General features: G+C 39.9%; 1 protein-coding gene across 1 annotated transcript in view; it reads right to left on the bottom strand.

Annotated features, from left to right (window-relative positions):
* kdrl (kinase insert domain receptor like) overlaps window positions 1-13,693 on the bottom strand; it is a 47,306-nt gene that overhangs the window by 17,067 nt on the left and 16,546 nt on the right. The window contains exons 11-24 of the mRNA XM_030739036.1: window positions 12,425-12,530; window positions 10,390-10,498; window positions 9,034-9,318; window positions 8,797-8,943; window positions 8,233-8,361; window positions 7,048-7,154; window positions 6,549-6,678; window positions 5,919-6,023; window positions 4,416-4,529; window positions 4,160-4,248; window positions 3,799-3,952; window positions 2,946-3,043; window positions 2,400-2,522; window positions 2,113-2,224 (exon numbers count right to left, since the gene is read on the bottom strand). Of these exons, the coding sequence (XP_030594896.1) occupies window positions 2,113-2,224; window positions 2,400-2,522; window positions 2,946-3,043; window positions 3,799-3,952; window positions 4,160-4,248; window positions 4,416-4,529; window positions 5,919-6,023; window positions 6,549-6,678; window positions 7,048-7,154; window positions 8,233-8,361; window positions 8,797-8,943; window positions 9,034-9,318; window positions 10,390-10,498; window positions 12,425-12,530 (1,808 nt within the window). The remainder of the gene's footprint in view (window positions 1-2,112; window positions 2,225-2,399; window positions 2,523-2,945; window positions 3,044-3,798; window positions 3,953-4,159; window positions 4,249-4,415; window positions 4,530-5,918; window positions 6,024-6,548; window positions 6,679-7,047; window positions 7,155-8,232; window positions 8,362-8,796; window positions 8,944-9,033; window positions 9,319-10,389; window positions 10,499-12,424; window positions 12,531-13,693) is intronic.

The following is a 13,693-nucleotide window of genomic DNA, read 5'->3' as shown; positions in this document are numbered from 1 at the left end:
TACATCAATAAACCAATTTCACTGGGGACTTAACTACGATCTTTTAACTATACAGAGGCCCTTCTTAAATCTATTTATTTAGATATAAGATAAAATATTGCAAAACAATAAATTACCATTTAATCATTGCCAAAGAAATTGCAAAAAGAAATAAAGAGAAGATGAGCTTAGATAGCATGATGTCATGATGACATCAGCCTGCTTTCCACACGGTATACAGAGTGCTGTATACCATCTAAATACGGGTGGCAGTGGCACAGTGGGCAGTTGCTCACCTTGCAACTGGAGGGTTGCTGGTTCGAGTCTCCGTCTGAGCGCATGCTGTCATTGTGTCCCTGGGCAAGACCTAAGTGTGTGTTTGGTGGTGGTCGGAGGGACCGTAGGCGCAAATTGGCAGCCACGCCTCCATCAGGCTGCCCCAGGGCAGCTGTGGCTACATCAGTAGCTTACCACCACCAGGTGTGAATGAATAGTGCATGAAATTGTAAAGTGTCTTTGAGTGTCTAGAAAAGTGCTATATAAGATGCATTATTATTAAATGCTGGACTGGACTTGCTCCTGATATTTGACATTTATCTTTACAGTGTTTGCCTTTGAAATGTGGCTGCTGTTGACCAATAAATACTTCTTCCGTTTCAGATGAAGAATATGCAGTTTGGGTGCAGCTCATTTAAGCCTTATGTGATCTTTTAGGTGTCTCCTCTTTCTTAAAATCTGGCTCATCAACACACTCATTATCAGGCCTATTTAAAAGCTGTCTGACATCCTGTCTAATCCATTCCACTTAGTTTGTAGGTTTTTCATTTAAAGTTGACCTATTATGCATCTAAATATTTTATCTTCAGGCTCTATTGGAGTAATTTTGCATGGTTCACAGTTCAAGATTGTCATGATCCTGGGCCAGTGGCCCAATACGCCTTGTTTGAATTATGTTTTCAGTTCTGGGTTAGGATTTTAGGTTACTGTGATTTTGTTATAGTGTATCTGTTTTGTTCTCATGTCTTAGTCCTTTGTATCTTGTTGTGTGTAGTTTTGTTATGTTTTTCAGCTTGTGTTTCTTATAGTTCAGTTTCTCAGCTGGGAAACTGAACTTCCCATTGTTCCCATTGTTTCCTTGTGTAATGTTTGATTCCCTCTGTCAGGTTTTCTGTGAGGTTTGCATGTGTGTTAGGTTGGGTCATTTCCTGTTTTATTTTGGTAATCTTGAGTTCCTTGTGTTTTGTATCTAGGTTTACTTCCCCTTCAGTTGTCAGTGTATTGTTCAGCTGTGCTCTCACCTGTTGCCCATTCCCTCGTTATCCCTTTGTGTATATATTGTCTGTGTTTCCACTCATTCGTTGTCGTGTCCTCGTCTCTGCTTGGTCAGTGTTGTCTTCACTGCCCTGCTGTGTGCTTAATTTCTCATGCCATGTTCTTATGTCCATAGTTATGCTTATGTTCAGGTTCAAGTTTAGTTATGTGTACTGCTGGCACCTGTCCAGACTTTGTTAATTAAAATCCAAGCTAAATTATAAGCTCTTGCCTCTGAGTCCTGCTTTGGGGTCCTCTGCCTTGCCGGCACCAGCAGAACGTAACACAAGATAATCTTTACTTATCCTATGCTGGTTCTTGGTGCAGCCCCTTGCTTCACCCACTGTCTCAGACTAGTTGTTTTAGCTCTTCTTTCTTTAAGGCCAACCTCCCTTTAAACCAGCTTTCTTCTGAAACTGAGCATTTAGAGCAGTCTGAAGCCTAAGCTTTTGGCTCATAGGCCAAAAGCTTTTGGCTGATAGGCCAAAAGCTTTGGCTCATAGGCCATGTTTAATATGAACATCCAATACCGCAACAGTATCAGGAAAAGCATAATAGGTCAACTTCAGTCATAGCTTGTGACTCATGTTTCCAGAGAAAACTCTATTGCTCCTAACGCAACTCAGTCACCACAGAGCCACCCACTGTCAACTGCATGATACCAAGTCAACAACCTACAAATTCCTCATCATAGTTTCCTATTGAGAAAGGTTTGGAAGTGATTATGTATAAAAGTCTTTCCAATAAGTAAGTTTTTGTTTTTTTTTCCTTTTTCGCTGTTAAACAGCATTCATGCCTCTATAAGTGACCGATGACACTTACCCAGAGAGAAGATCTCCCACATGAGAACACCAAAGGACCAAACATCACTCTGAGTTGTGTAGATCTTGTCAAAAATTGCCTCAGGTGCCATCCACTTCAGTGGCAATCGAGCCTGTGCAGAAGTATTTAGACACGATATCATATACTGTCCTTGATCATCTGTGGATATCTCCAATATTAATGCCAACTACATTCTTACATCAGTGGGAATACAAGCGAGTGTATATACACACATTTCTAATAACTGCTAAATTTATTAGGTCTACTAATGACACTAATACACTTACATCTCCTTTGCGCACATAATCTGGGTCTTTGTAGACATCTCTTGCAAGTCCAAAATCACAGATCTTCACAACATTGTTCTCAGAAAGCAGGATATTACGTGCAGCCAGATCACGATGAATGCACTATCAAAAAAACAGCAAAAACACATTCTCAGTGAGACCGTTACAACATAACGTCAAGTTTTCTGCTTGCTGTAAGTTTGAACTCGCTACTACGCTGCATTTAGGGAAACACATGGTCAAGTCATCAGTGATATTACAATAGGAAATTCTTTTTCCTATATCCAGATGAAGAAACAATCTGTTGGAGATTATTTATAACAATGGCTTCATTCTCTAATCAGTCTCATCCTGTTCTCCAAAACTATGAATGAGTTGAAAAATAAATGAGTTCTAGACGGACATCCTTTAAAAATCAATGGGTAAGATTTTAAAAAAAGTAAAGTGGGTCACAGCAGATTCAAAATTGTACATTTGTACTTACATTTGCTGTTATATGAAAAGCATCTATAACATAAAATGCATCTGTTGTGAAAAACAGAATACCTTTCGCGAAGCCAAGAACTCCATGCCTTTTGCAACTTGGAAACTGTAGCAAATTAAATCTTCCAGTGTCAGGACTCTCTTATATAAATCCTCAGGTTCTGTGAAACAAAAACAACATAAAGTTTTCCCAGTCAGAGTGATTTTTCATTCTGGCCTTCAAGTTTAAGACAATCTTATTCCTCAGCTTAATGTTTTGAAATGTTATCAGCAGCCGTCTACACCTGTCAAATAAATCAGATAAGATGAAACAGTAATGCCTCTCAAGGGAGAAACTGCAAAAGCCCTGGAGTACAAAACGCCATCTTAAGAATACGTGCTGACACATACATGTCTCCCCCTACACACCCTGTCTTTGAAACATCCTTTATAAGAACGATACAAAAAAAAAAATTACAAGGCCTTCTATTTTTCAGATGTCAGGTGAAACGTGTGGTTATGGGCTCAGCGTGCTGCAAGAGTATCTCACAAGGCATCCTTACACTTCCACCTGAGTAAACAGCTAATCAAACCAGAAATAACACATTAGAAACAACAAGGCTGACGTGCCGGGCTCAAGGCAGAGAGCTGTGTGATAGTCGGGGTCAGGACAGGAAATAAACAGACGCTTCCCCAGACTCAGTGGGGTGACAGTGGCTCCTGCTGCAGTGATTGTACTGCTGAACAGGAGGAGGAAATGTCCCATCAGACTCAGACTGAAAAACAATCTGAAGGGAGCTTTCATTCCTCTGGGCAGGAGGGGTGGAGCAGAGGTAAGAGGAGAAGGGGGAGGAGAAGGGAGACAGCAGGAGGGACAAGCAAGGAGGAAGGAGGAGTGATGGGGGCTGATGGAAACCAAGACGTGCTTGGCCTTTACCTTCTTCCTCTTCCTCTTCGTCACAGTAGCTCTTATCTTCGATAAAACCAGAGCTCGCGGAGCTTCCGGTGCTGGCCACGCTCTCCAAACGGCGCTTCATCAGCTCGCTCAGTTCGCACCCCGATCCGGATGAAACCACCTTACCATCCGGGCTCTGATCAGCACATGGGCAGTACGATAAATAAGAAATTAAATTATCCTGCTGATATGCGTGGGACTTTTCTACATGATTTTTGTGGAATATAACCACACTGCATAAGAAATTCCAAGACAGTTATCAAAACAGTTACTCCCTGCAAAAAAATGATGCAAAAATGCCAAGAAAGCTTAAACTCTTCATATCGTTCAGCTGGAGACTCACTTTGTAGACAAGGAAGTCATCTCTCTTGCTCCTCAAATAGTTGGACAAATTTCCATATTTGCAGAACTCCACTATCATCATCAACGGTCCTGTTAAAGATGGAATCATTCTTCTGATTATTAATCAATAAAGAAAGGTCAAAACCAGAGATGCCAATTTAAACCTAAATGTAACTAAAGTAGCAGTATTTTAATGTCTTCTTAAAAAAATAGTATTTATGCTTCTGTATATTTTATAACCACAAGAAAAAGCTCACCTCCAGGTTTTGTGCAAGCTCCCAGCAGGTTAACCACATTGAGGTGATGGCCAATGTGGATCAGGATCTTTAACTCTGACATCAGAGCCTTTCTCTCATTTGATGTAGCACCCCCTATAATAATATAAACATCAGTTGGTTTATCAAAAGCCAAAGTAAATTTTCCTGTAACCCCTTTAATTAATAAATTCATGTGACAAAGTCTCTACAGGTTGTTTAACTAAAACAAGAGCATGAAGCTTTTTAAAAAAAAGTGTATTAAGCTCTTTTAATCTATATTCATATTCATGTTTTTTTTTAAGTTAATTATATATTTTTGCACAGTGCACTGCAAGCAGAACATCTGTCTTCACAGTCTTTGACTGCCAAAAAAAAAAAATGGTAGTTGGATTACAGGAAAAATTTAATTGTATGTATTGAAATATGAGAGAAAGATATATTTTTTTTTAGGTCCAGTTACAGTACATGAACCAGCTTTTGTTGGAGGACATCCTCAAAGATAAATACCAACATAATTACAGAAATAAAAGGAGAAGTGCTCACATTACACTCCTGATTTTGATAAGTTTATACAATGATATAATGTTTTCTCCTTGAGTTATGAGAATCAAGATATAGAACACGCTTTCTTTTTTGGATGACCAACCACAAAATGAAAGCAGCCAGAGTCTCCGGCTAAATCACGGTCAATCTGGGGAGAGCTGCTGCTTTCCATTAAGTTTGACCTAAGACCAAAAACAGCCAGAGCGTTTGTTCCTCTCAGTGAGCCCGCTATTTATGCACGGTTGTGATTAATGATAAGACAGAGCGAAACATCCACCCAACGGCCCTATTTTTGATCCTTGCTAACACATCTTTCCCATATCTCAAATCCCTGATAGGGCTGCAGTTTGCTTCTATAGCAATGCCAAAAAAGAAAGAGTTCAAGATAATTAAATATGTCCTTCATGCATGCATTCACTGTGGTGAATGAAAAAATGCTAAACAACAACAGCCAAAACATCTTAGCTTCCTGTTTTCATTTTGAACATTTACAGTGAATGTCTGGAAAGATGTCGGAATGAGATTGTAAATGCTTCAAATGAAGGCTGAACACAGGATTATTTCCAAATGTTTGAATCTCTAAAATCTGTCAAATAAACATATTTTTACAGATCATTTTGAACATCTCTTATTTTTAACACCTTTTCACCTGAAGATACGATCAGTATTACATACATGTTTCAGGGGTCTTAGCTTTTAGCTCCACATGCACTTTGCAAGAAACAGGCATTGGATCCTTTGCTTTGAACTATAACGCCATGCAAACATTAACTGCATATGTGGCGATATAGTTTATGAGTCTGTGATGTGCACAAGTAATAAATCTTACGTAGAAGTGACAGATATCTGACGCACATTAAACAGTGACGCTAATGCTGGCCTGTCTATTATAAGCATTCCACTACTGCTAGTAAATTGCCAACATTAAGTAAGAAAAACTGAAAGTTTTGGAGATCCTACCTTTCAGCATTTTGACTGCAACAGTTTTGCAGGTTGAGAGCTTGTCGATCCCAAAAGCAGAAGCCTCGACCACTTTTCCAAAAGCACCATGGCCGAGAGTTTTGCCTGGAAAAGGAAGAAGGTATCTGATAAGTGGAATGGAATTAGAACTTTCTGTCAGGCTCTGTAATTAAAACAACCTGCTGCAGCTCTGACCACCAGTTTTTCATAAGAATTTATGGTTCACTTGAGACTGGATGACAGCAAAGTTCACTGATAAGCAATAACCCTACATACCAGCTGGAGAGAGGGGTTACACATATTCAGTGCATCTTTTTGTGGCTCTGTTTATTATTTTAATATGAACTGTTGAGCTTTATTTACATTTTTTTGTCATCTTCAAACTGTAATTTCTATTTCTTGGCATACTTTCGGTCACTTAGTATCAACTGAGCATCATTTAAATGCCACAGCCTATCTGAGTACTATTGCTGACCATGTCCATCCCTTTATGACCACAGAGTAGCCACTTTCTGATGGTTGCTTCCAGCAGGATGATGCATCCTGTCAGCTCTGGAGACAAAAGGGGGTTTGACCCAGCACCGTACCTAATAAAATGTCGATACGTTGATAACACTGAGCAGTGCTCACCTAGTTGCAGACGGTCACGGGGAAATTCCCATTTGCTGCTGTCGTACTGAAGGAGGTCATTCTGCTCCTCAAGGGGATACTCGTCAGGATCAATGATGATAGATGGACCCATCTTGTAATGTGCTGGTTGCTGAAGTAAAATTAATTTAGAAGACAAATTAATTTTATCATTGCCATTATATTTTAGATTACATTTTAAGTGGCAAGTGAGTAGTAAAAAGTGTTGATTCCTGTTGTACACACAAGTGAATTTTTTTTTTCTTCTTTTTTTTACACAAGTACATCATGTTCTGTTTTGAAGAGAAAAGGGCCACCATTTCTCAACCATCAAATACCAGCTAAATTTATCATTCAGTTTAACTACATTTCACAACATGGACAAGTCAGTCACTTCCAAATTAGTTTCAAGAGCAAAAAGAGGAAATGCAACAAAATGCCACCACCCCGACTTCTTGGGGTGATTCACTTTATTTCTGAAAAGAATAATGTAATGACTTACCTTCCTTAGCTTGCGAATGAAGAGGATGAGCATGATCCAGAGGAACGTGGCTGCTGCTCCCGTACACACCAAAATGATGACCTCAATGTTTGGCTTCGCTTCATCTCCTGAAAAGAGAAGAATTGTTGTCAAATCCCAGACCTCTTTGGCAAAAAGTGAAACTGTGGCCTTCCTGTGATCTCACATGTGTCATATTATATTGGCAGGGACTGGTGATTTATGATCAAAAGAAAACAATCTGTTACAAATTAGCAAATAAAGAGTACGGCTTTTGATTAAAACCTTTATATCATGTCAACCTCTCTCGCTCGTTTATTTGCTTCTTCCCAAATTCTCTTTGAGGGCTTGTATATAAAAAGGAAGTGGAAACACGCTTAGCATTTGTGGTTTGCTTGGGACACGCATACCACACTTTTGTCCTGTAGTGTTTTCAAATAAACACAGCTTTTCTAACCATCCATGTCCACACTATAAGCGCATATCGCTCAAATCTACACAAAGTTTTTCCGGCTCTTATTTCAAGCAGTCCTTGACTAAAGAGCTGTAGCAGGACATGCATGCAGCTTGTAGCTGGAAAATGTTTATGGAAAGCATGTAAGGGATAACAGTACAAAGCTGATTCTCAAACAGAATTAAAGCTCAGCTAAACAAATATGTATTAAAGTGCACAAATGTGGATGGAATTAGTTGAATGATGGCTCACTTTTTATATGACATGGGCTTCTACTCCAATTATCTACTCGGTGTTTCCAGTGCTTTGGTGGTTGTAGCAGTCAATCATTTTCGACTCATTAGTGGACCTCTTAACACTTCACAAGGGTTTTGTCCTCTACATGATAGCCTTAAGCGAAAGCTATGATCATAAAACCCAAGAAGGAATTCACTTGGCATTCCAGGCAGCCACAAATTTTCTGTCAGGGGAGAGTTTTCTTACTGAAGTCTGACCAGAGTTATTTGTAGTGATGACAAGAAAACAAGAGGCCAAGAGGCCTTGGAGATGTTTTGACTGGGCATGCAGAAAATGCAACGACTCCCCTGATGATTAATGCTTTTTATTTGATCTGTAGCATGCACACTTTAAGCTGAGAATCTAGTGCTGTAAATACAGGAGGGCAGATTGTTGGGCATTTTTATTTTTTTTTTTATGTTTAATAGTTAATATTCCACAGTGACTGAATGACTCACCCAGCACAGAAACTGAAGCGTTTGTTTTCAGGACCCCCTCAGTGTTGCTGGCTATACACTCATACAGACCCTCATCGTCTTTCTTGACCCTCTCAATAATCAGGATCCCGTCGTCTCCCAGTGTGATACCTGAAACACAAACTTTCAATTAAACGGTTTTTAAAAAGTGCAGCATTTAAAACTTTGGATGTTTTTATTGCAGGTGCAGACTCGCGGTAGTGCAAAGGGAAGTTTAATTCTGGCACTTCAGCTTGTAAAAATTATTGCTTTCACTGCAGCTGAGGCAGCCTTTATGCTGAGCAGATGCCAGTGTGCACTTTTTGGATATTTTTGTCTTTGAGCAAAAATTACAATTAACCAGAGAAAGGTACATCTCACAGTATATAAAAATGGCTACATGATTTTAAGTGTATGCAACCTTTAATTTGTTAACAGATGGCATACAGTTTCATGCCCTTCTAACCCTTCACCTACTTCATATTCATGCCACATACACTAAAACTGTAAAAAAAACAAAATCAAAAAAAAAAAAAAAAGCACATGAGATACATTTCTCAGTGGTACCTGGATTTTTTTCTAATAGAACGCCATTTTTGAGCCATGTGATTTTGGGAGGAGGAACTGCTGATACATTGCAAACCAGCGTCAGGGTGCCGCTACTGTTCACACCTTGGCTAGTCAGAGTTTGACTCAGCCATGGTCTTCTTCTGGCTGCAGCAGAAAAAAATAAAGTTTGGAGGTCATGTCACTGTTTCTTAGAAGAAAAATGGAATCAAGTTCTCATATACTATTCTAACGTACCATCCACAGTAAGTGCAACCTTCTTGAGTTCATGCTTCTTATTGACCTTGTAGGCTTGGCACTTGTAACCTGCAGTGCTGTTTTGGGACACACTGTGCAGATACAGAGAGATTAAAATGGAGTAGCGGCTGAACTGGAGACTAGACACGTTGGAAGTGATTGTTTGATTCCTGGAATCCAGCCACTGTAGATCAGTGTAGAGATAACGGGTTGCCCGACACGTCAGAGTGACGTTATTCCCTTCAATTGCTTTCTGAGGTTCAATGGATATTTCCTCAGGGAGATCTAGTATGACAAGAAACATGGTAAACACATTTTAGAAATGGGAAACAACATATTTACTCATTTACATTTACATGGAATCTACATTTGTTTTACATGCATGCAATTATCCTATTGGACAGAAAACCTAATTAGGACAGCAGTTTTTGACACAAAGATACTCATCAGAAGGCCAGGAATGTCAAATTCCCAGTTGTTTCCTGCTTCATCATTATTAATTGGAAGCATGTTGCTCGTGGACAATGTTGGTCAAAGCGCTTCTGCACTGATCCAACTGGAGTGAGCCTGAGTACGTGCCCCACGGCATACAGAGTGCGCTTGTTTATTCAGTTCGCTGGAAAGCATTCTCTGTTCCGTAAGAGAAGACAGCTGTTTTTACAATCCTGTCCTCTTTTTTTAGCAGCATTCCATCATTCTCTGCCTTCCTCACCTCTGGAAGAGAGTGGGATTCCTCTTGGGAATTCTCTCACTCAGAGAGAATAATTTTTTGGTACTTGGCATCCACTCCAAAAGCAGTCCTTCACCCTTCAGGACACGTGATTCACGCAACTTTTTAGGAAAGGTGATTCACTTTATTGCTTGTGTGTGGTGACACCTCATCCCTACTGCTATTACATAACTGTCTCAATTGATTTTCATTTTGGGAACATTTGGAACTGCTCAGATGCATGTAAAAAGTAAATCCTTTTTACACACAGGCTTATGGAGAAAGACCAGTGACCTGCTGGTGCAGGACCAGGACTAGTTATTCAGTGATGTTTTTAAATGCATGCCATAATAGCACTCCATATGTTTCAGGACTTGTTTGCCTTTCTTCCACCCCGAAGCTGTTCAACTACAGTGGAAGATGTTTTCAATTAATGCCCCCCTTCTTTATTGCACAATGCAAACTGCACATTCCTTTCCTGTTAATGCAGTTCATTGCAGCGTGCAATGTGTACACAGATCATTTCTAAGAACAGAGATCATGGTATGGTGTGCTGTGCAATTAAAACAATACGTCTCTGCATGCAGCTGAGTGGTTATAATTTTAAAAATATCACTTCACTTGTTGCATTCTGATGACCTACTTACCATCAACATAGAAAGGCAGTGTCATTTCGCTTTGGCCAATCTCATTCTCGGCCATACAGAAAAATCTTCCTGAAACATGTGCATCTCCGATCACCAGGGTACTCACAGTCTGGTTGGGATCAATAAGGCAATTATTATGAATTCTTCAAAGCAGATAAAATATAATAAAAAACAACAAATTCCTGATATCATAATTCACTTTCTGCTGTGACTTAGTCTGTTAGTGTTATTATAGTGTGATTGAGGTTTCAATCACCATCAGAACACTGAGTTGCTCTTAATAAACAAGTGGGAGGTCTGGACACAGCCTGGTGTGTTTTATACTCTCTAGTGCTTGACGTTAATGAAAGGATACAGCTGGAGTTTTAAAGGCCAAAGAGTCTCCTTCAGACTGGTGCTATAGATCTAGACCTGGGCCTCCATGTCCATTTCCTTTAAAGCACCTCCAATGCCATGCTTGATTTTAAGGTTAGCACAACATTTTAATGGCTTAAATAGACAAAACAATAAGTGAAACTTGGGTGAGGCCCAGACTGCACGGGGTTCTGTTTAGTGTTCACGGTGACATCTGTTTTTGGGGTCAGTTGGCTACATCAAAGAGAGTGAATGATGTGGGTGCATTGTCTGGGTATGCTGGCCTGAACTTTCTGGGCTTGTAGAAACTATTGTGTTGACTGTGAGAGACCCAGCTGCAGCTATGAAACCCTGCACTTACACTGTTCACCTTACAAACATTCAGGCATCAAAATTAAGTATCATAATGTCCAATCTATGCTGATATTACATTTGTCAAACCACTGAGTGACCTAATGATATTATGTTACACCTATTACTCACTATTATGTAACATGAGATTGAAAGCAGTCATTGAAACGATTGTGCATGTCCTGAAGACGTGACCTGACCAAACACACTATGACCTCTGAGCCCAAGTCTTCCCTTAGTGTTTCCTTATATTATGACTGCCCCTTTTTGTTGGGCCTTCTGAGGAGGCCCAGTCATGACCATGTTCTCATTCACGGGCCAAAACAATTTATATGAGGTGGCAGAGAGGAATTTACTTCCAACAAATCCCTCTTCATTTAAACTGCTGCTTGTTATCATTGAACCTTAGTCCTGACCCTCATAAAGCACCAGTGACTGCCCACAGGTACTTGTAAATAAGTGGTGCCTCTGTATCTATGTCAGGCTGATATTAAAACTAATGACCTGTAAAAAGGGCCAAATTTACAGTTATGTGGTGTGTAAATGATTGAATATATTTTTGTTATGTATTTCACACTTAATGAGAGATCAGCATCAACTTGTGGACTACAAATGCAGCTCAAAAGAGAGAATGGATTGAGAATGATCAATGATGCTTTCTCCTGCCAGTGAATTTGTACCCTAATTTGACCCAGATTGCTTTAATGGATTTCTGTAACGTAAATCCTATAGAGAGACAAGGGCATCACAGGCAAGGCCTGCTCTTAATTATGTTTGGCATGAACAGTTTTAGTATCAGCCTTACATGGGACATTTGCAACAATGTCTGTGCTGCATCTTTTGGGTTTGTACGGCAATATGTCTTTGATGTTTTCTAAGAAAAAGCCTGCACAGCCATATTGCAACAGTGTTAAAAAAAACTCTTTTTCATCACCTGTCTTTACATACACATACAAACATACAAAGACTGTGAAATAGTGGGGTGTATTTCACTCTAGTAACTGGAAATGAACTATGTATGTCAGTCATTTGTGCACCATTTTAGAGCTGTGGGCCTCAAAGGACAGGAATGCTCTGGTAGACCTTCTTCCTAAAAGCAAAGCTTTTGTACAAAAGGAAAGTCAATGCAGATAAGAAAGCATGTTTAGATTTAATTTATGCTGTCAATATAGCATCTTTCTTTTTACATACATAAAAACCAAGTGATTTGTCCTTGATTCCTTGGTAGCTTTATTTCAGGAATGAATCCTGTCTGTAATCTAACTTTGTCCAGACCCAGATCTCGCTTCCAGTTCTTTCTAGGGAAATGTATACTAAAAGTGCATCCTACCTTGTTTTTTCCTTTAACTAGTTCAGGCTTCTCATCTATGCTCTTAATCCAGTTGTCAAAGTCATTTTTCCTGTCATTCACTTTGACTTTGAATGGCTCCAAATGACTGCAGGACAGAGAAAATGCAATTAAAATCAACCAGTCTGGACTTTGCACAATGTAAATACAAAGTTTAATATTATTTTATTTGGGAACTTTAATGTAACAAAAAAAAACACACCCTGCCCAGATTACATGATAATAATATATGCTCTGCTATCTCATTGTTAAAGCCTTCTCCTGAGGGTTCTCTGAATCTAGTGCAGGCTGTCCTAAAACCCAAAGAGAGCTTTGATTTAAGCCCCACTGGTGGTGAACAATTAGTTTGATGAGTGGAGAAGCAGAGGAGGAAACAGCAGCAGCAACAGGAAGGGCTGTGCTGTGAGTCACCTCATACAGGAACACCCCTCCACGTTCTGGCCAGAGGAGATAAGGCTGATCCTGAGACCTTTGTGGCCAGAAAAGGACAGCTGATAACTTCTCAACCTGGCGATAAAGACACCCACATATTTCTGTCCCCTTAACAAGCTTCTCTCACCTCCAAACCCTCCCCAAACCTGACATTTCCCCTGCCCTCCAAACTCCCAAAGATTAAGATGAGAGATGATCTTGAAGGGCTGCATGCTGGATTTACAGTGACAGGTACTCTGCAGGCTCAGGGCATTATAAAACAAACATTTTGCACAATTGGCCTCCCACCAGGCTATAGCTGTTCCTCTGTCTCATTAGCCGTCTGCCACAGCCCAGCCACTGTTCCTGGTGCCAGCCCTGATTATCTTTGGACCAGCAGAAAGAGTTGCTTTGACCTTACTAAACCTCTGCAATATTTTATCATAAATCTAGTGAGCAACGGTTGGCTTTATGTGATAATTTAGTGAATAAAATCATGGGAAAGTGGTGGATTAACACCATGTAGCATGTAACATAATTCATCTCTTTCAGTCCACAGTGTTGTTTTTGCCACTGGTCTTGGAGCCTGATAACATACAGCTAATGGCCCATTGTTTTCCTGATTTTAAAACTCAAAGGCCATCCAAGCCACAATCTCAGTGACTGTTCAAATGTTCATTCTGTATGTGGGTTCACTACCAGGCCGGTATCCATGCACAGTCACACATATACAGCACGCTCAGTTCTGTTCAGTACTGTAATAGCTCGGGGAATCTGAGATTTAATTCTCCCGTGTCTCCCCCTCAGCCTACAGAACCACTGACCACTAATGAGAGGGCA

The sequence above is a fragment of the Archocentrus centrarchus genome, chromosome 10 (assembly GCF_007364275.1).
Source record: "Archocentrus centrarchus isolate MPI-CPG fArcCen1 chromosome 10, fArcCen1, whole genome shotgun sequence".
NCBI classification, from domain to species: domain Eukaryota; kingdom Metazoa; phylum Chordata; class Actinopteri; order Cichliformes; family Cichlidae; genus Archocentrus; species Archocentrus centrarchus.
This window is presented reverse-complemented; position numbering and strand designations above follow the sequence as displayed.